Here is a 26,178-nt window from a genome sequence, read left to right as displayed (position 1 = left end):
CTGCTGCTGGAGGAGGAAGCTGTGTGAGCTCTGCTGCTCTGTGCAGGGTCGTAGCTTATCTTGGCGAGCTCCTCTGAGATGTTGGATGGTTCTTCAGTTTGAGTTACAGGTGCATTGACTTAAATGTATTCAGGCTTTTTCTCCGTTTTACAAACTGTAAGTTGAAATTCTAAAACCACGTGAAAATACCATGATCTGTGAAGATCAATTAAACACCTCACTTTTTTTTATTTTTGCTCATAATTCAGTATTTCCACTTGCTGATAGACCGATTCTGCACAATGCACCAAGTTTCTTTAATATTTTCACTTTTATTTCTCTCGATCTGGCTTTGGAAAGATATATTTAACTTGATAGGACTTCAGGTCAACATAACCCACTAGAGATCAACTGTTGCTGGAGGATGTTTCACTTTATTCTTTCTGATGTGACTTTGAATTTGTGCTTGTTTCATTAGAATATCTCTGCTCAAACAAATGTGGCCCTTGGAGATTATGTTTATTAAACTTTTTAGGGTAGAATTAAGCTTTATTATAATGTAAGTTGCAAACAAAAGAAGACTATAGTCAAGATATGTAACAAACTCTTCCGTTGCTGCACTTTCTATGCTTCACAAAACACCTTTAAAACGACGTATTTCAAAGATTAGACATTCATTAGAAAATCTTGTTGTTTACAAAAATTTATTCATACAAATCTTACAACACTTTCATAACATTGAGAAACGTAAAACCCCATATAAGGACTCCTGTGTGTATAACGATGTCACTTGTACTAAGGTTCACTTTTAAAACACATTGTTTTCAGATAGATAAGAGATTAAACATTGAAGTAAGGCGTTTGGCGCTTTCAGAAATATCAACAACAGGCATTTTCTATGATCTCAACAACATCTCTGTCATGTTCTGAAACCCTTTTAATCTAAATAGTGATGCACATAGTTGTAAATAAGATGTCGGGGCTATTTTCTGATTAATAGATTACTGACCAATATCAAAATAATCAACAACACCTCATAATCAACAGGAACAAACACTGGTCATTGTTCACAACTCTCACAGACACTGAACACCCCAAACTCATGCACACACACACACACAAACACACACACATTGCCTGCTCCATCAACATATACAATCTTTTCTTTTTTTTGTTATTTTTATACTCTATAAATCATTGGCCATGCTTTAAAAGAAAGCCTAATTCTACTACTCTTGGGGCAGACTAAGCTGAGCGATTAAAACAGAGTAAAAGGAAGTTTCAATGTAAGCTAATGGACTGCAGCATTGTAGGGCCACTAAAATTGCCATCTGTCACTTGTGGCGAATTTTTTTAATTCATTTTTTTTTCTCACGTCGAAGCAAGGCACCAAAGCCAAAAGCTGTTTCCACCTCCACATGCGCGCTCAGTCACTCGTTCACACAAACAAACATGAAATGCACTCACACATAAACATGAATGCGCACCAGATATGCAAACATCTACATCCACACACACACACACACATTCACACAGAAGCCTGTAGGATAAAGCCAAATTGAAGGAGAGTATTGATAGTTTCTACGGGGGAACACAGGCCACTGATTGGATTGCAGGGATGCATAAAGCTGCTTTTGCATAATATTGAATAAATACATATCTCTAATGAAAGTCAGTGGGAACATCCCTCTCTGCTGGAGGCTGAATTTCATTCAGGGAATCTCAGAGTGGCCGCGTCCAGCTTCACTCACATCCTTCTGCTGAGACCAAAGTGAAGGGAATTCAACATCTGATATTTTCTATCAGACTCATTGACCCTGATGTCACTTTGGAGGGTGAAGAGAGGCGGCGGCGCTCTCTCTCTCTCTCTCTCTCGCCTCTTGTTTCCAGGTGCGACAATCTCTCTCAGGCTTGTGGCGCTGCAACCTTATGTAACTTTGTTTTCTCTCTCTCACACACACACATTATCTCTTTGTCTCCTGCTCTCTCCTCCTCTACATGCACACCTCTCCCTCACCTAACACTCTCCTCATGTCTTTATCACATCCTCACTGCACAAACCTCAGTAGACATCTAACACAGATCAGCTTCTTCTTAACAATGAACCACAGCACTGTCAAATCAACTATTTAGCACGGCTATCTAGAAGCAAAAAGAATCTTCTTCTTTTTTTCAATCAGCAAAAAGGGGTCCAGTGTCTTGTCTTATGATATCCACAATGACAGCAGCAGGGGAGGTAACAATTCAACAAGTCAGTGCAGTACCAGTTTCCACCACCTCTAGCCCTCCTTGTTCATATTTCCAACACATCTGAAGGGGGAGGGCGGTGCTGAAATAGGCTTAGCACCTCCCAAATAGCACAATCCAAAAAAAGCATGATAGCATGCAGCAAAAATTAGCAAGGTGTCCACATGCACCATTAAATAAGAAATAAGAGTTAAAATATTTCTGCTACCTTTCCTCTCCAATGCTTCGTTCCCTGCATCTCTACATGATCTGGGTCCTTTCTGAGTGTTTCTGCCCAAATACAATCAACAGTTGAAGCACATTCTTCCAAATAATTCTGTTGACTGACAACATTAAGGTGAATATGTGCACTGTGTAATTTCTATACTATACATAATACACACAGATGGAACATTCTTTACACAGTCCTAGTGAGCATGATTTATCTCCCTACTGTAAATGACTTTGAGGCAAGTGAGCAAGCAGTGTTTGCTGCAACAGCAACTTGAGTGCTTCCTTTATCTTTAGTAAAGGTGGTAATGCCCTTGCAAAAGCCTGCAATTAAATTTCTGCTTAAAAGAGGGTCGGATTTTTACCACCAGTTACATAAGTGGGTGTAAGTCAATCAGTTTTTCCATCAAATGAGAGGCTGTTCAACAAAAGCCATGTGAATTCCCCTGGAGGGGCAGCAAGCTGTACAAACCCACAGAGCTCCCATTAAGGGAGCGAGGAGGAGGTGCACAAGGGCAACATCTATCATTTAGGATAAGCCGGATATGCCTCACATAGCATGCTCACTGCTTCTTTGGGCCTGTTTGGAAAACAAACAACACTAAAAAAATAGAACGTTGGTTACAAAAATAAGTATAACATTCAATACTTTGATTGTCTTTTTAAAATCTATTTATTTTCTGCATATGTAGATGACCTTTAGAGATTTCAAGCGCATAATGTTGAAGGTGCACAATTATCTTTTTTTTTCTAATTTCTTCTTCTTCTTCTTTTTTTTAAGTCATTTTGTTTTGTTTTCAACATCTTAACATGAAAATAAAATATTGGTCCACAAAGTATAACTGTGCGTTATCAAGTGCTTTTGTACAAAAAGAAAAAAAAACGATATTATTATTAAAATATTCATTTTAATGGCTTTACTTCATACATAAATACATGTTGAAAGAACACAGGCGCAATCCACTGGTTGGTCAGATATATCTGAATGATTTAACGACTGGATGTATATACACAGGAGGGCAGTTTGGGCGCTTTAACAACGCTACAAATAGGCAAGTCGGCGTCCTTTGTTCCTAACTCTCTGTCTGTACCTTCTTAGAACCGCTGCCAGGTATTTCTGCACGGCCATCTGCTTTCTATAGCGACTGTAGCTGTCGGTGAAGATCCCATCTGAATGTCTTTTGGATAAGGGCTCTGACTCTTCCTCCATGCTGTTGTCATCACTGGGGAAAAAACAACAACAACAAAAAAAACAAAAAAATCATTAGTTAAAGCTGCAGCACCGTTTCTCAACATATTCAGCTTTTTTTTAATTTTCTTTATTTGACATCTTTGATAATCTCTCATTATCCTGACTTAATGCAAAATTGCCTACAATCATTAATATTTAATTTCTGGGCCTTTTATCATTTTTTTTCGTTTGAAAAAGACCAACACAGTGTAAAAGAAACAGTGATTTTAAGCGTTTTAGAAAAGTTATACATTATTAATGTGCAGCCCATTGCATATTCTGACGCATGTTTTTTTTTTTTTTTTCATTAAAGCTTGAGAGAAAAAAAATCAATTTATGGGTTAATCATATAAATCGATGTTTTTTTTTTGTTAGTTTTTTTTTTTTTTTTTGCTTCAGACCCTCATTCTTAAGGAGGACAACATATGAACGCCACGCCACAACAAAAACTCACAAAATGAAAATTTCTATATAAATATGTATATATTTAGAGATATAAAAAATAAATGGAATGAAAACACGCACATGAAATGATAGACAGGGATGCAGCAGCCAGCGGAGAAACATAACGAAATGATGACTGCAGGTTATAAGAAATGCCCTTACCCTGCACGAATTGTCATCAGAGAATGCAGATAATGTCTCGCTGTTAACTGACCCAGGATCTCCCTCAAGGCTCTATCTAATTCTTCCTCAGCATGCCTTTCTGATCTGAGATGATAAAACGCCAAAACACATAGATCATCAAAAAAGCGCAGACAAAATGATCAAAAGTAGCCTAAAATGTCCCCACACCCATCCGTAGCTCCAAAATCACATCAGGTGCAGGTATTTTGCACACAGTAATCCTTCCGTTTTTATTATTAACAGTATTTGGAACCAACATTTTAGGCTACTCGGTATGAAAATAACACTGAACAAATAACATGAGAAACTCTGGGAAAAACAAAGCAAGCAAACATTATCGCAAATAAGTCATTAAAATGGAATCCAGCTCAAGGCTTTTTTTAAGCTGCGATCTAAAGGCACATTTACCTTTTCTCTGGTGGGTAGTAGAGAGTGTACGCGTCGTCGTTTAAGGATGGCGGGCTTCGTATAGCAATCTGATCGCTATCAAAACCCATGTCGGATAATGCATTCCCATCCTCATCGAAGGCGTCGTTTTCAAGTCTGCAAAATAAATGGAGAGCATTCAGCACAAATTGGATCAGTGCACAAGTGGGACGCAGCAGTGAAAGAATGCCAGAATGTCTGCATCCGTTACTAAAATCATTATGGGATTAAATGTGTTATAGAAAAAGGCAAGAAAAGGAAAATAAATGAAATATCTGAAGGTGTTTTCAACTAAAACCAGAAAACGAATTATTTAAATTTGAATTTAAAAAAACAATGGATTAAAATTTGTTAAATATGTGTTTTTTCTCCTTTTAAAAATAATAATAATAATTATTTCATCGTGTTTTATACAAACGCTGTGCTGCTGCTCTCAACACTGGCTACATTCTCATTAATTATTTAAGAATCGAAACAATGGGTGTGAAAATGATCACATTGAGTGCAGGCGTGGAGTAAAATAAAATGTTTTTATTAAAAGAATGCCACAATTAGTATCGTGAAATATTAGAATCAGCAAGAACCACGCCCAAATTCTAGATATGCTTTTCATAGAGAAAAAGAATAAATCTTAAATGGATAGACCTCTCCTATTCGTTTTGCCTCGCCTCTCCTTGGTGACGCCAGTACACCGTCATCCCAGGGGCTATCAATTGCACTGACTGCACTCTCATTTTTAATAAGGGGAGTTCTGTGAAGCGTCCCAGCGGACAGATACCTCCACGCTATTTCCATTGTCATCTGCAACGCAAGATGAAATGACTATAATTCTGTAATTCCTCACAAATCTGTTATTTTAAAAAGACGCGTTAAGTTTGTGCGTAATTACGCACACTTTATTTTATAGAGATAAAAGTACCACATCCAAATCCCAATAGTTAAAACACAATGCAATACCATCATTGAACAAAAAAAATGTTCAGTATCAGTTAAATAATACTATAATGAGGTTATGAAGCACATATACCTACCTAATCTTAGGGTAACTTAGTCCGATAGGTGTGCAGAAGACGCTGTAGTGCATTAAGATTCCGTAGACGAGCAAGATTAAAGTCGCTTTACTCGAACTGGCCATGCTGTTAGAAAATGAAAAAAAAAAAAACAGACGCAACATTAAACAGGTTAGTCAGTGGCTCCTATAGAAACAACATGCTGGCTCTTTGTTCTGTCATCACATGCTGTCTCTCATCACAAACTACAAAGCTGGATGGAATAATTTACTTGATAAACAGCGTCCGTTTCATCAAAAAAACAAACAAACAAACAAACAAACAAAAAGGATTTCTGTTTAATTTTCCCCCATTTAAAAAAAGTTTAACTGAATCCTTTGCATGCAGCGCCAAAGTAATTCAAAAACAGAAAAACAGCAGATCTCCATGCAGAGCAGAGAAAAAAAATAATTTCCTTTTACTTTATCTCCATCAATCCGAGTTTAAAGACAATCCGCACATACCTATAGCAGGGAGGCAGGGAGAGCGCTGTGCTGTAGGATGTGATCCGGGCGCGGCTGTGGTTGTGTGTGTGTGTATGAGAGAGAGAGAGAGTGAGTGTGTGAGAGAGAGAGAGACGGTTTCTTTCTCACGGCACTTCTTTCCTGGGCTGAAGCGCCTCCGTCGCCTCCTTATGTTCCCCTCAGTGCAGCCTATCTCACTTTCCAGACACAGTTTAAACGGAGGCAGCCACGGACGAACAGAAACTCGGTGGTAAAGTGCGCCGTGTGTTCGTCTGCATATCGCTGCTCTAAACTTTTGTCCTGTGCTGTGATTGCCTTGGATTTTTATCCATGTATCGTAAGCCTTGCCCTCCCCCTCCTCCCTCCTCCTCCTCCCTCCAATATGTCACATTAAGGATGCTATAGACGTCATCAAGTTTGCCTCCCGGAATATAAAAGTACAGTTCCTTCCTCATCGATGCATCCGTCACCCTCACCCCCCCTCCACCTCCCTCCTAAGATGGAAGTTTACTTCCAAACTTTCTTCCTTTTAAATCAAAACAAAAAAAAAAGTGTGTGAATGTATACATGGATATAATTCAGCCCCTCACCGCTGCGGGTTATTTCCCACGCTTCATCAATAAGTCCAATTAGGCTTTTATGATTATGACAGAGCTGGGAAATGATCATCTCTGCTGGTGGTTTCATGTGACGGGATGGTTTTGATGGAAGAGAGAGAGAGTCAGACATCCGCTGACCAAGTTCAAGGCCCTCTGGGGACTCAGGAGCTGTCCAGTGCTGAAACCACTCGTCTCAGATTGCGGCTTTCTGTATTTACAGTCACTTTTTTTCTAATCATTTCCAATAATTGTCCACTGGATATCGAAGTGGGTGGCTTTAATGGTCGCGCAATGACAGCGCTGAGGCCTCGGCCCTATCCGTTACACTGTTGAAATAAACGAGGCACGTAATCTGATTTGAAGCCTGTGACGCAGGATGCCGGTTCACAGAGACATCAGCCTACGTGGCTTTAGAAACGATTCACTCATTTCCATCAACATTGTTCTGAAATTGTCATTATAATGCGCTGATTGATGCGTTTAAACGAAAAAAAAGTGGAGAAAAGTATCCATGCTTATATGTGTAGAAATTAAACAGGAAGCAGTCGGGCCTGATGGAGCCTCATTTGGCTCATTTCTTTGGCAAGAATTTGAATCTTTTTTATGCTTCCGGCTTCTTTTTAATATGCTACTTATATTTGCTAATAATGTAGTCAAACAGTTAAGTATAAACTTGGCATTAATATTCATGGCATACATAAAACTGAGTGTGTAGGATGCAAGTTATGAGACTTCTAATTTGAAGGAATCTAATGTCTACTGTATTAGATTCCTTCAAATTAAAAGTCTCATCAACGGGGCCACGTTTTAATCACCAGCTCTGGGTTACTGCGCCTTTTTGATTCAGCTCTGTACAGCAATGAATCACACCTATAGCTCACCAACATAATGAAGAGTTTGCCAAAGAGGAGAGGGGGGATTCACGTCAGCGTTTTGTTTACTCTGACGCAAAATGACGAGCTGAGACAGTCACTGCCTTAGGGGGCCGAGACACTACTTCTTATTCTTCTTCTTGGCGGGGCGTGAGCACAACTTAAACCCCCATATGTTTTAACTGGAGCAGAGGACTAACACTAGGCCCTGGTGCAGCAGCAGGTGTAGATGTGGCTCTGTAGATTGAGCAAACGGCGCCATCATGAGGACAACAAGAGAAACATGTTAGGTTCATTCGTCATCAGCGGTGAGCTCGCAGAAGGAAAACATGAGTCAGTACTCTCAGTTAAAAAATAATAAAAGAAAAGAAAGAAATAATAATAATAATTAAAATAATAATACAATCCCCCCACTTATCTCTATGTATCATATATGATCTCTTTTTTTTAATTTATATATGATATGGCTTACCCCCTGTGGTTCTTGTTGTTATGGTTGTTGTTTTTGTCTAAGACAGCTCTGTTTGTTTGTTTTTGTGGCTGTCTGTGCTGGTTTGTGTAATGTATATTTGGCTACTCATAATGACATCCTGTATATATGCGAAGGAGCAGAAACTGTACAGCTTTATTTTTTTGAATACATGTCATAACCTTCCATTCATGTTTCTCCAGCCGATTGCTTTATATTTGTATTTATCTTTGTTTTATTTTGTTGTTGTTGTTTTTGTTATATGAAAAACTCAATAAAGATATTGAACACACAAAAAAATAATAATACAAATATTATTCACTGACAACCAATTTTAGTAATGAAAATTTGAGAAAATTAAGATAAATGAAATACAATAAATATGTTAATAAACATACTGTATGTTCAGTAGCAGTCAATTGATGACAATTTAAATAATAAATAAGTAAAAATCAAATAAAACATAATTTCTCCATCACTCCAATCAATTGTTTTATGCATTCTATGTTCTGTACAAAAAGTTTTCATAATGATGCAGTTTTATTTGTATATCTGTCCTGTTTTATCTTGTTTCATTTCTATTTATCTCCCAGTCACTTCTTTGACTCTTAAACTGCTGAATTAAGTGATGTTCCCCAATGTGGGATTAATAAAGTTTGTCTAATCTTATTTAATCATATACTTGCATTGAGATGAAGATCTCACTCCTGCATGTGTAGAACCCACTGTTATTATACAATCTTTCAAATGAGACTAGCAAAGGGACATTATTGCCTGTAAAGCATTTAAATGAAGCAGCATTGCGACCTGTTATTGCAGATTGGATGTCTGTGTTGTGATTATTCACTCTCTTAACATCTCAGAGTGAGTCATATAAGAGACCTGAGTATGTAACGCTATCCATATTTCACAACAAAAAAGCAATTATTGCTGAAAGGTCAGAACAAAATTATATTATGCTGTACTGTACAGAAATATTTTTATTAATCATCTTCTCTGGATTGCCTAAATGAAAGCAAATAAAGTGAAAAACAATACACATTGTAAAGTGGATAACTTTTATAATGTATGCTTTGTGACATACTAAATGCATGTATACAAAGAAAACATATCGTTAGCCTCATAGCATAATTGCCTAAGTCATTTTTTGGCCAAATTGTGATATCTGCCTAACTTTACTCTCCTACCACTGCTGCATCTTTCTGCCTTATTGCATATGTTCTCAGCCTATCAGAACATATGTTAGAGTCCAAAATCACTTTCTGCCTTAGTCATCTCTGTGACTTAGGCATTTTTGTGGCTACATACAAACCAAACTACATTATTTATATGTAAGAGAAAAATTGCCTTAGTCAGGGCATATTCTGCCTAAGTCACTTTTATCTGTTATGAAATCGATGTGTTTAATGCAAACTTGTTCACACTTCTATTTGAACTTACTGTTACAATATCAATTAGGAATACCAATGGGCTTACTAAAAATTGTGTATTTTCTTGTTTCCCGAAAACGTTCAAATACGACTTAGGCAAATATGCTATGAGGCTAACGATATAACAACACCTGTTGATTGTGTACCTTTATGTATTTCTTACATTTGTTTTTAATGTGGCATTTTAAATCTTTTATAATCTTGTGACCCCTTGAAGAGGACTAAACCCTATATACACCACTATACCCAGTGGTTTAGTATAGTGTGTGCGTGCATGCATGAGTGTGTGCATGTGTGCATGTGTGTGTGTGTATTTTAATGGAGAGAGAGAGAGAGACGTCCCCCTGGGGAGACTTGCAGAGGTGTGTGTGTGCACAGTGCAGTCAGAGTCAGTAGGGGTCAGCAAATCACTTCAGCATCACTTCAAACTATATCTATATTTAAGGTGTCATGCATTGAACCTGCAGTGGTGTATTATTGTAGTCAGAGTTTAACACACACTTACAGTTTTTAAAAATATATTTTCAGGGCACACATAGAAGTTTTAATGCCCATTTCCAGACACGTAAATGTTCATGGGTTCATATGTTCAACAGTATTATTATAATAAAGAGATTAAAAAATACAAATTTTAAGAGAGAAAGAAAGTTAGAAATAAAATTAAAAAAGAGACCTAAGATGTTTAACAAGAAATCTAGTTATGGCTTTCCACTCTCAGTAACAACTGTCTCATTTTTTAAATTATTGATATAACTGACGATCTTCTGTCATATAGGACAATAAAGTTTTTGATTCTGAACTGTCCATAACAAAATGACAGATCCAGGCCCACTCTGTTTCCTTTTGGAAATGTTATGGGACTGACAGGAAGTTAAACAGGTTTAACTGCAGGCCTTTATTTATTTAATGTTAATATAACTGAACATGTAGAGCCCTTTCATTCTTTACAGGCCCCTAGAGGGCGCCAGGTGGCTGCATGTTGCCAATAAGGTTAAAAGGTTAAACGACACGATACAGCGCCGCTGTATATGTCTAAAATTATGCAATTTTAGTATATAAATACTTGATATAACGCCTTATAAAAAATAGAACTGTTTTATCTATTTGGTACTGAGCCAGATGGAGGATTTTGTCTTCAGTCTGAGCCAGTGATGTCGGCCATATTGGACACAAGGGAAAACCATTCAATAGGAGATGATGTGACGTTCAAGTGTCGTCGAAAATAATAACATTTGCAAGTATGAACCTGTATTACAACACAGTAATATAAATAATTGATTTTCCTTAGACACCAAAGTTCTCCTGGTGAAATTTTGAGGCATTACTGATTTTATTTTGTATTATGTGTTATGAAACATAAATTATAAAGCATATGGCCGATGTTTGTTTGTTTTTTTACCATGCAGCTGCATTACAAAATATCCATATACAGCTGAATAGATCAGTTGACCAATATTACACAATTTATCTCATTTGCAGCTTTTCTCTGAATAATAATACATTAATAAATACATTTAGGTTTGGATTGTTGTCCATACAAAACAACAATTTGATGACAATGGGATATTGTGTCAAACAAATAATCGATGCAAAAATAGTCATAAGTTGCAGCCCAAATTTCCACAAAAAACTTGTTATTATTTAAGGTGATGGCCCTGCATGTCATTTATATGAATATTGCTAAGTTTTTAAAAAAGGCTTGGAAAAAAGCTTTTTTCAGTTTGAAACAACATGTTTTTTTATTTTGAGACCAAAACAAATGTGCAAAGTTAATTTAGATGTGTAGACCTCATATTTCAATGGGACTTTCCTGGCTAAAAAAAAGGGATAAATAAAAATAACATTTAAGGGGTCATGAGATCGTTAGCAAGATACGAACCCACCAGGTCACACAAATGTGTAAAAAAGGAAAAAACTTTCTTGTACATTGGCCTTTTTTAACACACAATCCATCACAAGATAGTCTGATATTTTCTTTAATATTCTAAAAAAAAACAACAACAAAGAAACAAAAGTATTTTGTAAACGAGTCAATCAATGAGACTTAGTTTGTATAGTGTTTTTCATACAAGTAAAACATAATAAATGAAGATAAAATACTTTGTGTTTAATAATAATTTCAATAACATCATTCAATGAAAATAAAACAGGGACTGCCAGAGACAGGATTAGAAATACCTTCAAACAAACAAAGAAACAAACAAAATATATGCAATACGTTAAAGGTAGTCATATGCAACTGTTGGTAGGGTTCACAAGCGGACCTAAAAGGTCTGGAGCCACTGCATTAATCCGTTTTTAACCCATAAGAACCCACGGTGACACGGGTGTCACAAACATTTTAAATGTTCTGGTAATGTTCATGTATGTTTTCTCAAGTACATAAGTGTGTTTTTCAGTGTCCTACAGCTACAGTAGCTTGTTGAGAAGCCGTCCAATAAGGCAGTGTTATTTATATTTATTTATTATCGATTTATTACTATTTTGTTACTTAAAAACAAATCTGAAATGGAATTTGTTGTCTAACAGCACTATTAAAGTCACAAGTTTGATATATGTTGTGGAGATGAAAACAAAAAAGGCAGATGGTTATTTGTTTTTATCTATTATTGATTTAATATTATTTTGTTAGTTAAAAACAAATCTTAATTTATTGTTAAACAGCACTATTAATGTCACAATTTTGATATATGTTGTGGAGATGCAAAGAAAAAGGCAAATTTGTGTTTCTGTAAGCAGAAAATGGGTCTAGTTTATTTATTTAAAAATAAGAAATATCATAAGGTCTACTTGGTCTGTAGTATATCCACTATCATTTTCCTTTTTAAGGATTACTGGGTCTGGGTTCTTATGGGTTAAGGATCAATAGAAGTTATGAAACCTGAATGTACGAGTCGAATCTGAGTCCCTGAACGCGGCACTATTCCTTCTTCGGCCTCGTCGGCTCCTCGGCACTAGTCCGGCTATTGTTGTGTGTCTTTCAGGGCAACCCTGACCCATCAGCAGGCGGTGATTTCTGGATATTTTAACAGTTTTTCTTGGCTCTTACTCGCTCATTTAAAGAAACCTTCATCAGCCGACGGCGTGTCTTCGTTGTGAAGGAATATAAAGGATCCCAGCGGAGGACTTTGGGCTGGGAAAGTAGTTAATCGGTATGGGACAGAGCGAAGACTGAGATTCCACGTTAGAGACTCCTGCTCCTGTTGGCCGCTTCCACTTCTTTACATTGTCGACGTGAAATAAAAACGTGGAGGGGAACAAAAAGACCACAGGACGCATGTAGGCGAAGTACAACAGTGCAAAGGTCGCTTTAAAGGTAAGTGGGCTCGTCAAAATTTTGCAACATTTTGTGTTGGAAGTGAGTGAGCAGGGCCTTGTAGTGCTGTGACACTTGGAGAAAGTTGGGGAAAAGATACAGGAGAGTTTCTTTGGTTTGTTGCATTGTTATAAAAGTCTGTCTCATTGCCGATCCTGAACTAGAAGTGGATTTTTGGGATTATTTGTTTGTATTAGTCGATGGGAGCAGAAAACAATGAGGGAAAGACTCCCAAACCGCCCTGGAACAATGCTGCATTTGCATCGATTTAGCCATAAAAGTAACACAATAATAAATCAAACCACCTTTTTGTAACTTAAACGAGTTTGTTGAGTCTTTTTTTTTCACAAAACAAAGTTTTACCACCTACCCTTTCCTTTCTGCCTCACCCATTCTCTATCTCTTTACGCACAATCAGCTGCTACAGGCCCCAGCTGTTATGCTCCTTTATTGTAAGACCTTGTATTACCAAAGATCTTTCAGAATGACAAAGCTTTTGTAATTCAAGCCTTTTGCCGTAGTTTCCAAATCTGTTCTTGCATGCTTTTATTGTGGTGGTGCACAAACGGCACCTCCCCGATTGGCACACACCACAAAATTCAAGTGTGTAAGAAGATATAAAGTACAGGAATGCTGCTGTAATGTGTGTGTGTGTGTGTGTGTGTGTGTGTGTGTGTGTGTCTGTCCATATAGCCACTGTCCCTGATTGTGCATGTGTCTGTTGTGGGTACTTATATACTCCGGTGCCACAGTAATCCTCCTCCATGGTAATCCCTCTGTTAGTACAGACCCAGTTGGCTGGACAGTCCTGTCTCCCTCACACACACACACACACACACACACACACACACACACAGCTGGAAAGGAGAGGACTGTTGGCAGAGGAGTGAGGGTTGCTAACAGGTGGTGCTGGCCGGGGTTCAGGGACTTGAGTTTAACTTGAGGCTTTAAGGGATCCTCACATACTCCTTAAATGTCCTCACAACCCGGATGAGACTACAGTATATTTACAGTTTGCTGATTAAAAGCTTCCAATCTTTGTGCCGCAGCGGAAAAGGTCAAAGTCATAAATCACCACACACTTGCATGCAAGCGAAGTGAACAAACGTTTATTTTTCTGACGACAAAAAGAGATTTTACATTTCCTCAGAGGGCAACACAGAACAAGAAGAGCTCTTCTTATTTTATAGCTTGAAGATGGCCCTTTCTCTCTTCCAGCCTGGCTCTAGCCATTGACGGGCACAGCAGGTGGCCTCAATGGCATGAATGGATTCGGAAGGAAGTTCCTCCCCCCCCTACTCTCCCACTCCGCCGGCCCCCCTCCACTCACAGTGATTGGCAGAGATGGCAGGCTGCCCTGAAGATAAGACCGAGCTGAGCCTCAGAGAGTGTGCCAGGGCAATTACTGAGTTACGCTTCAGTAGCGGTTTGCAGCCCCTGGAACCTCCTCATCGCTCTGTGATTGTGGCCAGTGTTTACAGAGCAAGTCTGTCAACTTAACTTCCAGGCGTACACGCTACATTTATCTTTCATAACATGAGCAGGTTCGTCTCGTGGACGAAAACATCTCTTACAGCGCTGTGATGTGATGCAGGGGCTCAGCAGTCCCCTGATGGGCTTCCTGCTAATGGAAAACAACATTGTAGCAATCGTGAAATCGTTTCGAAATCTAGTTTTGTCAAGCCGAAACGCAAAGATTCACTGGTTTCAGCTCATCAGATGCACTGCAAAAAAGCCAACTTGTATTTTTTTTACCTAAAACAGTGATTTAAGTTGGTAAAACTTGGAAATATAAATTATTGACATTTAGGGCAATAATGTAAGTTAGCACAACAAAGGAAGCCAGTTGTCTGCTCAAAAACAAGTTGGTGAGTTGTTGTTACTTATATCTTTAAGTTGGGGTTCACAACAAGGGACAATAGTTCTGATAACTCTTATTTCTTTGTTGGGAAATTCGATCATTAGCGAAAGCTAGCGGCTAACTGATGCTAGAGGCTAACCGATGCTAGCGGCTAACTGATGCTAGCGGCTAACTGATGCTAGCAGCGCTGCTTGTTACAGCTACAAGAGTAGCCATTAGCGTATCAATGCTAACTCAAAATTGTGGTCACAACATTAGCTGACATTTCATAGCGGCGTTACAATCGTGCCAGAGAAATTCAGAGTTGAGCAAACTCAAAAACAAAACTTAAAATATTTAGTTTAATTGCCCAACTTAAAATTTTATCGAAGTTTGTTGCCTTGAAATTTTGAGTTCACCCAACGTTTCTTTTTTTGCAGTGTGGAGAGTCCTGCTGCCTTTCTCTGGTTCATATCGTTGTAAACCGAAAACTTTTGGTCTTTGGTTCTTCACATTGTCCTACTAATGCAAAGTATGCCAGGGAAACACACAGCTGACCATTTCACAACTTAACTTGCAGCAGAGACTTGAGGACGTGGCTACATGTGTCCATGACAATGAAGGCAACATCATGGCTGCAACTGGTGCAAGTCCACAGAAACAGAATGCGGAAAGTATGTCTGAGTCTGTTAACAGTTAAATGATCGGTTAATGTGGGTTGGCTATTGGTCAGGGGAAAAAATAAAATGAGCATCCCTAAATTATGAGGTTATCATATGGCTTGATGATAACTGACTTTTTATATGAATATTGCTAAGTTTTTAAAAAAGGCTTGGAAAAAAGCTTTTTTCAGTTTGAAACAACATGTTTTTTTCTTTTGAGGCCAAAACAAATGTGCAAAGTTAATTTAGATGTGTGTTAGATTATGTGGTGAAGAACAGACCTTATATTTCAATGGGACTTTCCTGGCTAAAAAAAAAAGGATAAATAAAAATAACATTTAAGGGGTCATGAGATCGTTAGCAAGATACGAACCCACCAGGACACACAAATGTGTAAAAAAGGAAAAAACTTTCTTGTACATTGGCCTTTTTTAACACACAATCCATCACAAGATAGTCTAACATTTAACAAAGAAACAAAAAAAGTATTTGGTCAACGGGTCAATCAATCAGACTTCAGAGTTTGAACATTGAACTTCTATTTATGTTTTACATTGGTGGACCACCAATGTATAGCATTGACATATATATATATATATATATATATATATACACACACTACTGGTCAAAAGTTTTAGAACACACCAACTTTTCCAGAATTTAATTGAAAATGATGCAGTTTAATGTCTCAGTGTACTCTGAAATTAATGCACATTTGCAACATTTAAAATTCTTTATTGAGCATGATAGTGTTTTGAAAGTAAAAAAAAGATTCAAAATCACATTTTATGTTGGACTAAAGGACTAAAAAAAGACACAAAATGACAAAACAAGACACCAAAAGACACAAAATGACCAAAAAAAGACACAAAATGACTTACAAAGACATGAAAAGAATTCAAAAATGGACAAAATAGCCCAAGACTCCATAGAGTTAAGTTGTTAACCCACTTCTTGTTCCCTGAAAAAGGCCTACTTGCATATTTCTGAAATGTACATTATTTTTCAGTTTTGGTTAAGCTTACCTTTTTTTATTTACCTCTGGCAGTTCACCACTTACCTTTGTACCCTTTCAAGCTGTTCATTTGACTTGAACTGCTATAAAGTATAGTTTGTATAGTGTTTTTCATACAAGTAAAACAGTAAGACTCCATGTCTGAGTCTGACGGGTGAACTGGGACTCCGCTGCCTGCTTGTCTGTTAAAAGTTAAATGATTGGTTAATGTGGGTTGGCTATTGGTCAGGGGAAAAAATAAAATTAGCATCCCTAAATTATGAGGTTTGATATCCATCCCTGTGCACTAAAAAGAACTCAGTGATGAGCTGTAGTCGCAGAATACACAACCCAATGACTCGTCCGTTTTGTCCCAAGTGAGCGTAACAGTTACACAAGGCAGTGGCTCAAAGGTTGAAGGGCCTCTCCCAGAATACTCCAGAGTTGCATCTTATCTGATTAGTCAGGTGGTTAATGACAGTTCAGAGCTGCGTCACGCTCAATCTGCTTGATTTGTTGCACAAACCTCAACATATTCTATTCATACTCACCTTTGTTATCAGAACTACTCTCACATTTTTGTGAGCAGATTATACTGGAAGTTGTGCAGTATGGAGGAACTCTATTAGAATAAATTGACTGATTGAGAATTTATTTGAACACAAAATAAAAGATGAACATTTAAAAACAAACGAACAACAATAAATACAAGACAACAACACAAAATGAAACAACAAGACTCAACACTTATTTGTGTTCAAAAGGAGTGGGAAGAAGCCAAAGCTTATTAAATCCCACCCCTTCTCCCTATGTTAATTTACTATATTCAGTTATATAACAATAATATTTATATATATGTATGTATAACACATAGTAATGTAGTTTATAAACTCATTATTACCATTATTAACACACATAACTTGTTATTAACTTACAAACACATAAGTACACATACACCCATGATGTCATAATGAGACAACAATGAACAAACAAACAACAATAACACACAAAAAAGAAAAAATAGTAACACATTTAAAAAATAAAACGTCAACAATAACCACCTACTGTCATTTTACACACCCGTTTTCATCCCTGTATCGTAAATGAAAGCTTCCTTGTCAGATATTATATAATGTGGAATTTTGTTTTTGTTTTGCTTCCATTGTTCCTCTTGGAATGCGAGGATTTCATCCATTTTTGCATTTTTCTCAAGAGGGTTGTCAATTATCTGTACAATGCAAGCCTGTGAAGCTTTTTGAGAGTGTAGCTATTATACCTGGGGTCTCTTTTACACATGCAGCCCATACCCTGAAATGGTAAGGAACATTTCCAGCATGGGATCATGTGTGAATGAGGTCAGGGAGTGATTTTCAGGTCAATCTGTACCGATAGTTTCCTTCCCACCTTAAGGCCTACATTGGCCCTGGACAACAACAACTCCTCTCCCACCATGTTTTTTTTAAATGAGAGAGAAAGAGATGCCTGCTGCCTTGTACATGTACATCCTGCATTGCCCAGTATTCCTCTTCTGTGTATGAGTGTGTGTTGCATTAGCATCTGTCTCCTGCCCCATCTATTCTGTCATTGCCCTGGCATGTGTGAAAAGATGCAACTTGAAAATGTTCCTGAATTATATGCATGTGTGAATATTAAAAATTCCTACTGGTGCCTGGTGGTTATTCCAGTAATTAACCAGGAACTATGTGAGAAAGAGGCTTCGGTTATTAGAGTTGGGTCGATTTCCAGTTCAGCCGGTCTGGTCCGTTCTACCAGATTAAACTAGTTTGATTTTGTGCCAAAAGGCTGAACCAGCATTTGTCATTCTGACACATTCTGGCAAATTACAAAGCAGCCTGTGGCAACAAACATTGAACTTCTATTTATGTTTTACGTTGGTGGACCACCAATGTATAGCATTGACATATATATATATATATATATATATATATATATATATATACAGTACAGGCCAAAAGTTTAGACACACCTTCTCATTCAATGCGTTTCCTTTATTTTCATGACTATTTACATTGTAGATTCATCAAAACTATTAATGAACACATGTGGAATTATGTACTTAACCAAAAAGTGTGAAATAACTGAAAACATGTCTTATATTCTAGTAAGCAAAGGGTGGTTACTTTGAGGAATCTAAAATACAAGACATGTTTTCAGTTATTTCACACTTTTTTGTTAAGTACATAATTCCATATGTGTTCATTCATAGTTTTGATGCCTTCAGTGAGAATCTACAATGTAAATAGTCATGAAAATAAAGAAAACGCATTGAATGAGAAGGTGTGTGTCCAAACTTTTGGCCTGTACTGTGTAGATATATATATATATATATATATATATATATATATATATATATATATATATAATTTTTTTTGTCCTGTCCAGGAGAACGATATCTGTGATTATCTGCTCACGCTCTATTGCACATGTGTTCAGAAGTCTTAGAGAGAAACATTCACTTGTGTGCAAAACAGTGATTAAATGATTAACATATTATGTTTGTCTGTGTACAGACTAAAGGAGCCACTAGTGTCTGAGAGAACAATTTAACACTAATATGAAGCTGGCACCAGAAGAGGTGGGAGGGGGAAGATGTGTACAGAGCAAGGTGTGTTTCTTTACTAGAAGCTCCGTCTTCTTTCCGCTCTGGTGCTTGGTTTCATATATCAAACCGGTCCTAACACTATGAGTTTCACAAGTAAACTTGACTCTAGTACAGATGTGAGTTGGCCCTTACACATCCTGGAAAGGGCCAGGTTATACTAGAAAAGAAGTGGTTAGCACTGACAACATTGGAAATTAATTTATATAGTTGTTCCAAACATCTGCCTTCTTAGAGAGGGGAGACATGATATCATTTTACTGGAAGACATTCATAGTGTAGTTTATACATACTTTGTTGTTCACATGAGAGTTAACAGCTAGCTAAGTGGGTGTGAATGTTGGATCGTTGGTTTCAGAAAGCAACAAAAATTGTCGGACATAGCCCTGCTCTAACTTGAAGGAGAAAGCTACTGTGGGAGATGTGTCTGAAGCAACATGGTCTCACAGGAATCCGTGAAATAGCCAAGGATTTGCTTAACTCAAAATCCGTGGAATAGCCACGGAATCACTCAAATTTCCGTGAAACTGACACGGATTTCGCTACAATGCAAGTTAATGACAGTCATATCCCGTGGCTATTCCAACATACAAAGTGATTATGTACATTCACTGAGTGAATATTTAGAAAATAAAACATATATTTCTCGCTAGAAATGTGATCAAAATCCATTTTTATGCAGAAACTAAGTCAAAATATTGATTTTTTTCACTAAAAATGAGAGAACTGTCCGCCATGTTTTTTGTTCTGACCGCCGGGACCTTGAAAGTCACGTGACTTGGAACAAACCAATAGGAACAAATATCCATGGAATAGCCACGGGATATGACTGTCATTAACTTGCATTGTAGCGAAATCCGTGTCAGTTTCACGGAAATTTGAGTGATTCCGTGGCTATTCCACGGATTTTGAGTTAATCGAATCCGTGGCTATTTCACAGATTCCTGTGAGACCAGGTTCGTCTGAAGATATTTGAGTATGCTGGCTCTTTAAGGCCAACAGTTTGGCCTGGTTATGTGTAGTGCGAGGATGTTTTTCTCCTGAATGTTGCCTGTACGCCAGCTACAGCAAAAGCTTCCCCCCTGCAGCTCTCCAGCATTGTTGTATACGGCCCTGTGGGAAGCAGCAGCCTGTGTCTCCTTAATCTGACACGGCATCACTGGCAGTCTGGCACACTGCCTCTAATGTCTCATGTCCTTGGATGGGGTCTGGCTCCAGCATTTGTTTGAACACATACCACTGCCTTTTGTGAGCTCTTGTACAGTATTCATGGAGGTAAAGTTATTCACAGATATGTGTGGGAGTATGTGCATACATTTCCTTCCATTTCTGCCAGTCTGCGAGTCTCTTGTGTGGTAAAGTAAAGTGAGCACTTGAACTCATGCGATGCATCTGAACTCATATAATTCTGTAAATATGCATTGTGACATAACCATTTCCTAGCATATCTTTAAGTTTTAATGAATGCTAAAAAACACATTACATTCTGTCATTAAACTCCTCACCACATCTCTGAGCTTGTGGTGGTATTTACTGTGTTCCCTTGGAGCCACCAAAAGAATGACACATTTCTTCCAGCTAATCTCATTGTGTATAGAACAGCCTCATTCAGAAAACCATCTGAGAGAGGATACAATAATCTGCCTGTAATTTGATTTGCTGCAACGACAATTTGAGCTGTCATTAGTTTTGGTAAATTTGTCACACACGAGCAAACGCTGGCAGCGATCATTCTCCTCTCCACAAATATTTTCACTCTAATATCTCATTGGAATGTTTTTCATGGACAATATTTCTTTCCCCAGACTCAAACATGTCATTTTAGGACAGTTAAATCTGCATGAAATACTTGATAGAGGATAGAGCAGGGCTGGGGGAAGTGGACTCTCACTAGGGAGCCTATGGAAATGTGTCTCCAGGACAATTGATGAGGTGGTTTGCAAAAAGTTATCCACAAATACTGGAATGATTTTCTTAAGCTTCCTGCAACAATAAAACAGTCCATTCATAAGAGCTGTGGTTGTAAATCTAGGCTTCTGGTTGTCTTGAATATTTAATTGGAGCACTCGATTTGATTGATTGTTGGGCTTTTTGGCTCCACCCCTGTAAGGACAGTGTATCCATACACTGATTAGCATATGTGCTGCTCAGTGTTAGCATGTGTATGGGATTGTGTAGCTCAGGGGATTGTGAGTATTCTGTGCTCTGTGGGGGGAGCACCACAAGGTACTTTCTCTTTGTCAATAACAAAAGGTAGATGCGATTTGACAAAAGAATAGATTGAAAGGCTTTCCCTGGAGAGGTGGCCTTTTCTGTTTTTTTCAGAGCACAATTCTCCATGGGTGGTTCCAAAGCGGGGTAGCACATTTGGTATATAAAATGTTTAATTTTTCAAGGACTACTTCAGAAAGAAATAGAATCTAGAGGATTCAAATGGTTTAAACTGATAACTTTGCTAATTTAGTGATTTCAGAATTGGGTATTGCCTGGCTTTTGCAATCAGATATAGAAAATATGATTTTTTTTTAGTCTGAATAAATAAATAAAAATCTAAAATGTAGTGTGAAGTGCAAATCTCAACAGTTGCCAAATACAAAAAAATGTATTCTTGACTCTAGAATATGAGAAAATAATAAAAATAACCATTTAGGGGTTCCGGGGGCATATTTTAATGAAATTTTGTAAAGGAGAATAAAGGTTCTTGTATGTTTTATTTAAGGCATCTTATTTTGACATTCTTCTTGTAAGTTCTGTGGTGGATTCTCTTAACACACTGTGCTCTTATTTTGAAAGCTGCATGTGTTTAGCTACAGGGAGTAAGTAGCTTTTTGTGATTAAAACAACTTTAACCACTACATCAAGAAGTAGGAACGTTGCCAGTATCATGATATGCATTTTTTTTTTTGACCATAAAAAAAATATACCGATATTATCGTGAACGATACGATATGGCACACCCCTACTACCCACTCTATATGGAAATGAATAAACATGGAGTAAACACATGACTAAAACAGAAGACATTGTAACGTAAGATTACAGGGATTTCTTTAGTCAAATCCTACTTGCACGTGAATGTGGGTACATTTTACGACCCTAAAACTATAAGGTTGTTATTTCCTAGCACCCCCGTGGAGCTCATCGCTGCTGACACCACCACCTTTGCCAGGCAACTGCAGCGCAAAAAGCTTCAGGGAGCTCTGAATGGCAGGTGGACAGTGTCTGTATGTGCAGAGCAGCTGAACAAAAACACAGGCGGTATGATTATAACATTGAAAACGAACAACTCACTCTCAGTGGTTTCTGCTATGTGAGAAATACAGTAGCACAGACAGACGCACTTGCAACCTTTGCATACCATTCACCATTTGATGATGTCCTTTTCTCCCATAACTAGGTTGTTATATGGCTATTTAAAAACATGTGTCCGGTAGAAAACAAGCTGACACAGCTATTTGAGTCATAGAGGAGGGGCCAGGTTTGATTGTTGTGTTTTCAAACAGTAAGCAACAATTCCTGCATAGTGTGTCTTTAAATGAAGAGCGGTTTGGTCATTGTATCAGCAAGAGAAGTTATATCGTGAAAAACAGTAGAATATCATTGCTTTCTATGGTGGGCGTCCTTTTTGAGTTTTCAAGAGATTACAGGTTATATGTGATATCCCAAGATCAATTCTGGATTTTGCTGTAGGCCATGACTTGTATGTCTTGAGCCAAAGTGAAACTTGTGGGCGTTGAACCAGTTTGACACTGCAGATCATGTGCCAACCCTGTGGGCTTGCTCAGGCTTGCGATCTATTCATGGCCATTTTAGGAGTGAATCCTCTGGGTGCATAATGGTGTAAATAGGAAAGGTTGCCAGTCATTTAGCAGAAGGGAGTTTAAATATATTATTGAGCCTATAATTACATGACAGCACATGGGAACATCAATCAACAGTCTCCTAAACAGACAGTGAAAAAGCTTTTGAAGACATGATTCAAATTAAAGGCAAGGTGCTTTTATTCACATCATTCCAGTAGTTGGAAAGAAACATTTGAAAGCAGATATTCTACATCATATTAATGCGACACTCACTCAGTTGCTTGTTGAGACAGAATCTGTGCACTGTAAAAAAAGAAAAGTTGGGTGAACTCAAAATTTCAAGGCAACAAACGTCGATAAAATTTTAAGTTGGACAATTAAACTAAATATTTTAAGTTTTGTTTTTGAGTTTGCTCAACTCTGAATTTCTCTGGCACGATTGTAACACCGCTATGAAATGTCAGCTAATGTTGTGACCACAATTTTGAGTTAGCATTGATACGCTAATGGCTACTCTTGTAGCTGTAACAAGCAGCGGTTAGCCGCTAGCATCAGTTACCCGCTAGCATCAGTTAGCCGCTAGCTTCCGCTAATGACCGAATTTCACAACAAAGAAATAAGAGTTAGCAGAACTATTGTCCCTTGTTGTGAACCCCAACTTAAAGATATAAATAACAACAACTCACCAACTTGTTTTTGAGCAGACAACTGGCTTCCTTTGTTGTGCTAACTTACATTATTGCCCTAAATGTCAATAATTTATATTTCCAAGTTTTACCAAATTAAATCACTGTTTTAGGCCAAAAAAATACAAGTTGGCTTTTTTGCAGTGTGCGTACTTAGAGGCATCACGGTCACTAGTCGTCTGGTGTCATCAGGATTAGCCCCAGTCGGGAGTTTTTGTTTCCAGGACCAAGCGGAGGATTTGAACCATCCAGACCCTCTTTAAACTACACCGACACTCTGACACCCTGTCGTCTTTCAGCTCAGCCGTTCGTTTGCTGTAGCATTAACTTTGGGGTCAGGCACTAAGTGTTTGGGATATTTTGAAACATGGTGGTTGAAATGTGCGACAGGAAAAGGTCAAAGGTGGAGGTCATGTTTATGTTGGCTTCTGCTCTGATGTAAGTGGCTTCTACCATGAAGCTCTAGGAGGTTAAACAACTTGATCTATGCTGCAGCTAACAATTACTATCATTATCGACTCAACAGACAAGGATCTTCCTGACTTATTGTTGCAAAAAGTCAATACTAGTAAAAGTGTCCATTTTATTTTCCTCAAGCCTTAATTGGTTTCTTCAAAGTGCTGGCCAATTTTCCAGATCCCCCAAAATATTGAGTTTTTTATCACGTAAGACGAAGAAACATAGAACATCCTCACAACTGAGCAGCTAGGACGAAGGAATCTTTGACATTTGTTCTTGAAAAATGACCTTAACAGTAAATTAAGTTTGTAACTTAATTTTCTAGGTTGGGTAATAGCTCAGTCATCATTTCAGCTCTAGAGTAATTAAATATTGTTTCTGTGAAGCTGTATCTAGAATATCACATGATCCCCTGACAGAAACTACCATGTCAACATCTAAGAAAAGTTGGAAAACCACCTTGATATTTCTTCACCTGCTTCTCATCCATTCTTTGCCTTGTTTGATTTCTCGTCGTCTTTTTTTAAAATATAAATGTGATACATTACAATGCCTTGTCGATGAAGCAAGAGGAAAGCCAAGGAACTAATAAATGTTATCAAACTACACTACTGGTCAAAAGTTTTAGAACACACCAACTTTTCCAGAATTTAATTGAAAATTATGCAGTTTAATGTCTCAGTGTACTCTGAAATAATTGCACATTTGCAACATTTAAAATTCTTTATTGAGCATGATAGTGTTTTGAAAATAAAAAAAGATTCAAAATCACATTTTATGTTGAACTAAAGGACTAAAAAAAAGACACAAAATGACCAAAAAAAGACACCAAAAGACACAAAATGACTTACAAAGACATGAAAAGAATTAAAAAATGGACAAAATAGCCCAAGACTCCATAGAGTTAAGTTGTGAACCCATTTCTTGTTCCCTGAAAAAGGCCTACTTGTATAATTCTGAAATTACATTATTTTTCAGTTTTGGTTAAGCTTACCTTTTTTTATTTACCTCTGGCAGTTCACCACTTACCTTTGTACCCTTTCAAGCTGTTCATTTGATTTGAACTGCTTGAATTTCAATAAAAAATGGAAAAATTGGGGTGTTCTCAAACTTTTGACCAGTAGTGTATATTATTGTTATTTTATATCACTCTTTTCAGCAGTGGAAGTGTTTCTCTGCAAACATGTTCATGTTTCCTTGCATATTAACCAACCCTAACAACCTGCCAGCACCAGGACTGCTGCCATGCTCACACAGCTCGCATGCTGTCGTCACCAGCTGTTAATGGTTATTCTGTCTGTGGTAACAATCCTATGGAGAGTGTCTTGTTTCTGAAGCAGACTTATTAGTTGGCCAACATACAAAGGTTGGATTGACTGACTGTACGTTCAACATAATAACTATAGATATCATTCAAAGCACTTTTACGCTGCAGGTCAGTGGACTTCCATGACCAGAGATCCAACCACCAACCTTAAAAGTTTGGAAAATGCTAATTTTAACTATTTTGTTCTCAAGGTTTGTAATATGCTTAAATTTAAATATACTCCTTAACCCATTGAAGCCTGGAAAGTGGATACGTCATTTTGTAGTATTTGTATAAGCTCTCAAATACTTTTTGAATTTCATTTCTATCTGCTACAGAGGCTGAAAAATCTATTATTTAGTAGAAGCGTTGACACTTCTGTTGAATTTCCAGAAAAACTTCAGGTTTTAGGGGCTTATTTTAAAATTGCCCAGAAGTTTTACAGGCGTCAATGGGTTAAAAAGGCTCAACTTTCAACACAATCTGGTGTTTCTTCTACACAACCAGTCATGCAAACCAAAACATTTTAATATTTGAAATTAAACTATACCTTTGTAATATTTGTTTGTCTCCTAGCGTGTCACACCAGATGTGGGACAGCCCCTAACCCTAATCTGTTTTTTTATACGATTTTTAAAAGCAGTTTGTTCAGTCTTGTTTTCACTCGCCGTTTATAGCTAAACAAGTCCTCTGATTCCTTCCTCTGGAAATTGGCTAGCATTAAAAAAATCCTGATCAAACCATACAATCAAATATGAACAGCTGGTCAAGTAAAAGTGACAGTATATATTGATAGCTGTGGGTAAAAATGAACGTTGTACACTTTATTTTGCTTTTAAAGTAACCATTTTGGTTTAGCTGCCTTGAAAATGCCAGAAAAATGCTTAAA

The 26,178-nt window shown here is 37.6% G+C and overlaps 2 protein-coding genes across 3 annotated transcripts in view; one reads left to right on the top strand and one right to left on the bottom strand.

Moving 5' to 3' along the window:
* Positions 1–666: 666 nt before the first annotated feature.
* Positions 667–6,049, bottom strand: adcyap1b (adenylate cyclase activating polypeptide 1b). 2 transcript variants are annotated; one of them, XM_059344558.1, is made up of 5 exons: positions 6,002–6,046; positions 5,752–5,856; positions 4,703–4,837; positions 4,274–4,378; positions 667–3,659 (listed from the first exon to the last, which is right to left on the bottom strand). In XM_059344558.1, exons 1-5 carry the CDS (start codon positions 6,022–6,024, stop codon positions 3,479–3,481), a joined length of 549 nt encoding a protein of 182 aa, XP_059200541.1. In that variant the 5' UTR covers positions 6,025–6,046; the 3' UTR covers positions 667–3,478. The 2 variants fall into 2 exon arrangements, with proteins under 2 accessions (XP_059200541.1, XP_059200542.1); XM_059344559.1 differs by lacking the exon at positions 4,274–4,378 and having other exon boundaries at positions 6,002–6,049.
* A 6,495-nt stretch (positions 6,050–12,544) lies between these two features.
* The window catches only part of yes1 (YES proto-oncogene 1, Src family tyrosine kinase), a 42,262-nt gene continuing 28,628 nt past the window's right edge, over positions 12,545–26,178 (top strand). Inside the window, exon 1 of the mRNA XM_059344555.1 lies at positions 12,545–12,919. The gene's annotated coding sequence lies outside the window, so the exon portion shown is untranslated. The remainder of the gene's footprint in view (positions 12,920–26,178) is intronic.

The sequence above is a fragment of the Centropristis striata genome, chromosome 11 (genome assembly GCF_030273125.1).
Source record: "Centropristis striata isolate RG_2023a ecotype Rhode Island chromosome 11, C.striata_1.0, whole genome shotgun sequence".
NCBI lineage: Eukaryota > Metazoa > Chordata > Actinopteri > Perciformes > Serranidae > Centropristis > Centropristis striata.
This window is presented reverse-complemented; position numbering and strand designations above follow the sequence as displayed.

Excerpts from the sequence above, each read along its gene's own strand:
- adcyap1b (XM_059344558.1), bottom strand. The coding sequence starts at position 6,024 with ATGAAACGGACGCTGTTTATCAA. Across the intron at positions 4,838-5,751 it reads CTAAGTTACCCTAAGATTAG|ACTTGAAAACGACGCCTTCG; the intron begins GTAGGTATATGT and ends TTTATTTTGCAG. Across the intron at positions 3,660-4,273 it reads CTGATGACAATTCGTGCAGG|TGATGACAACAGCATGGAGG; the intron begins GTAAGGGCATTT and ends TTTTTTCCCCAG.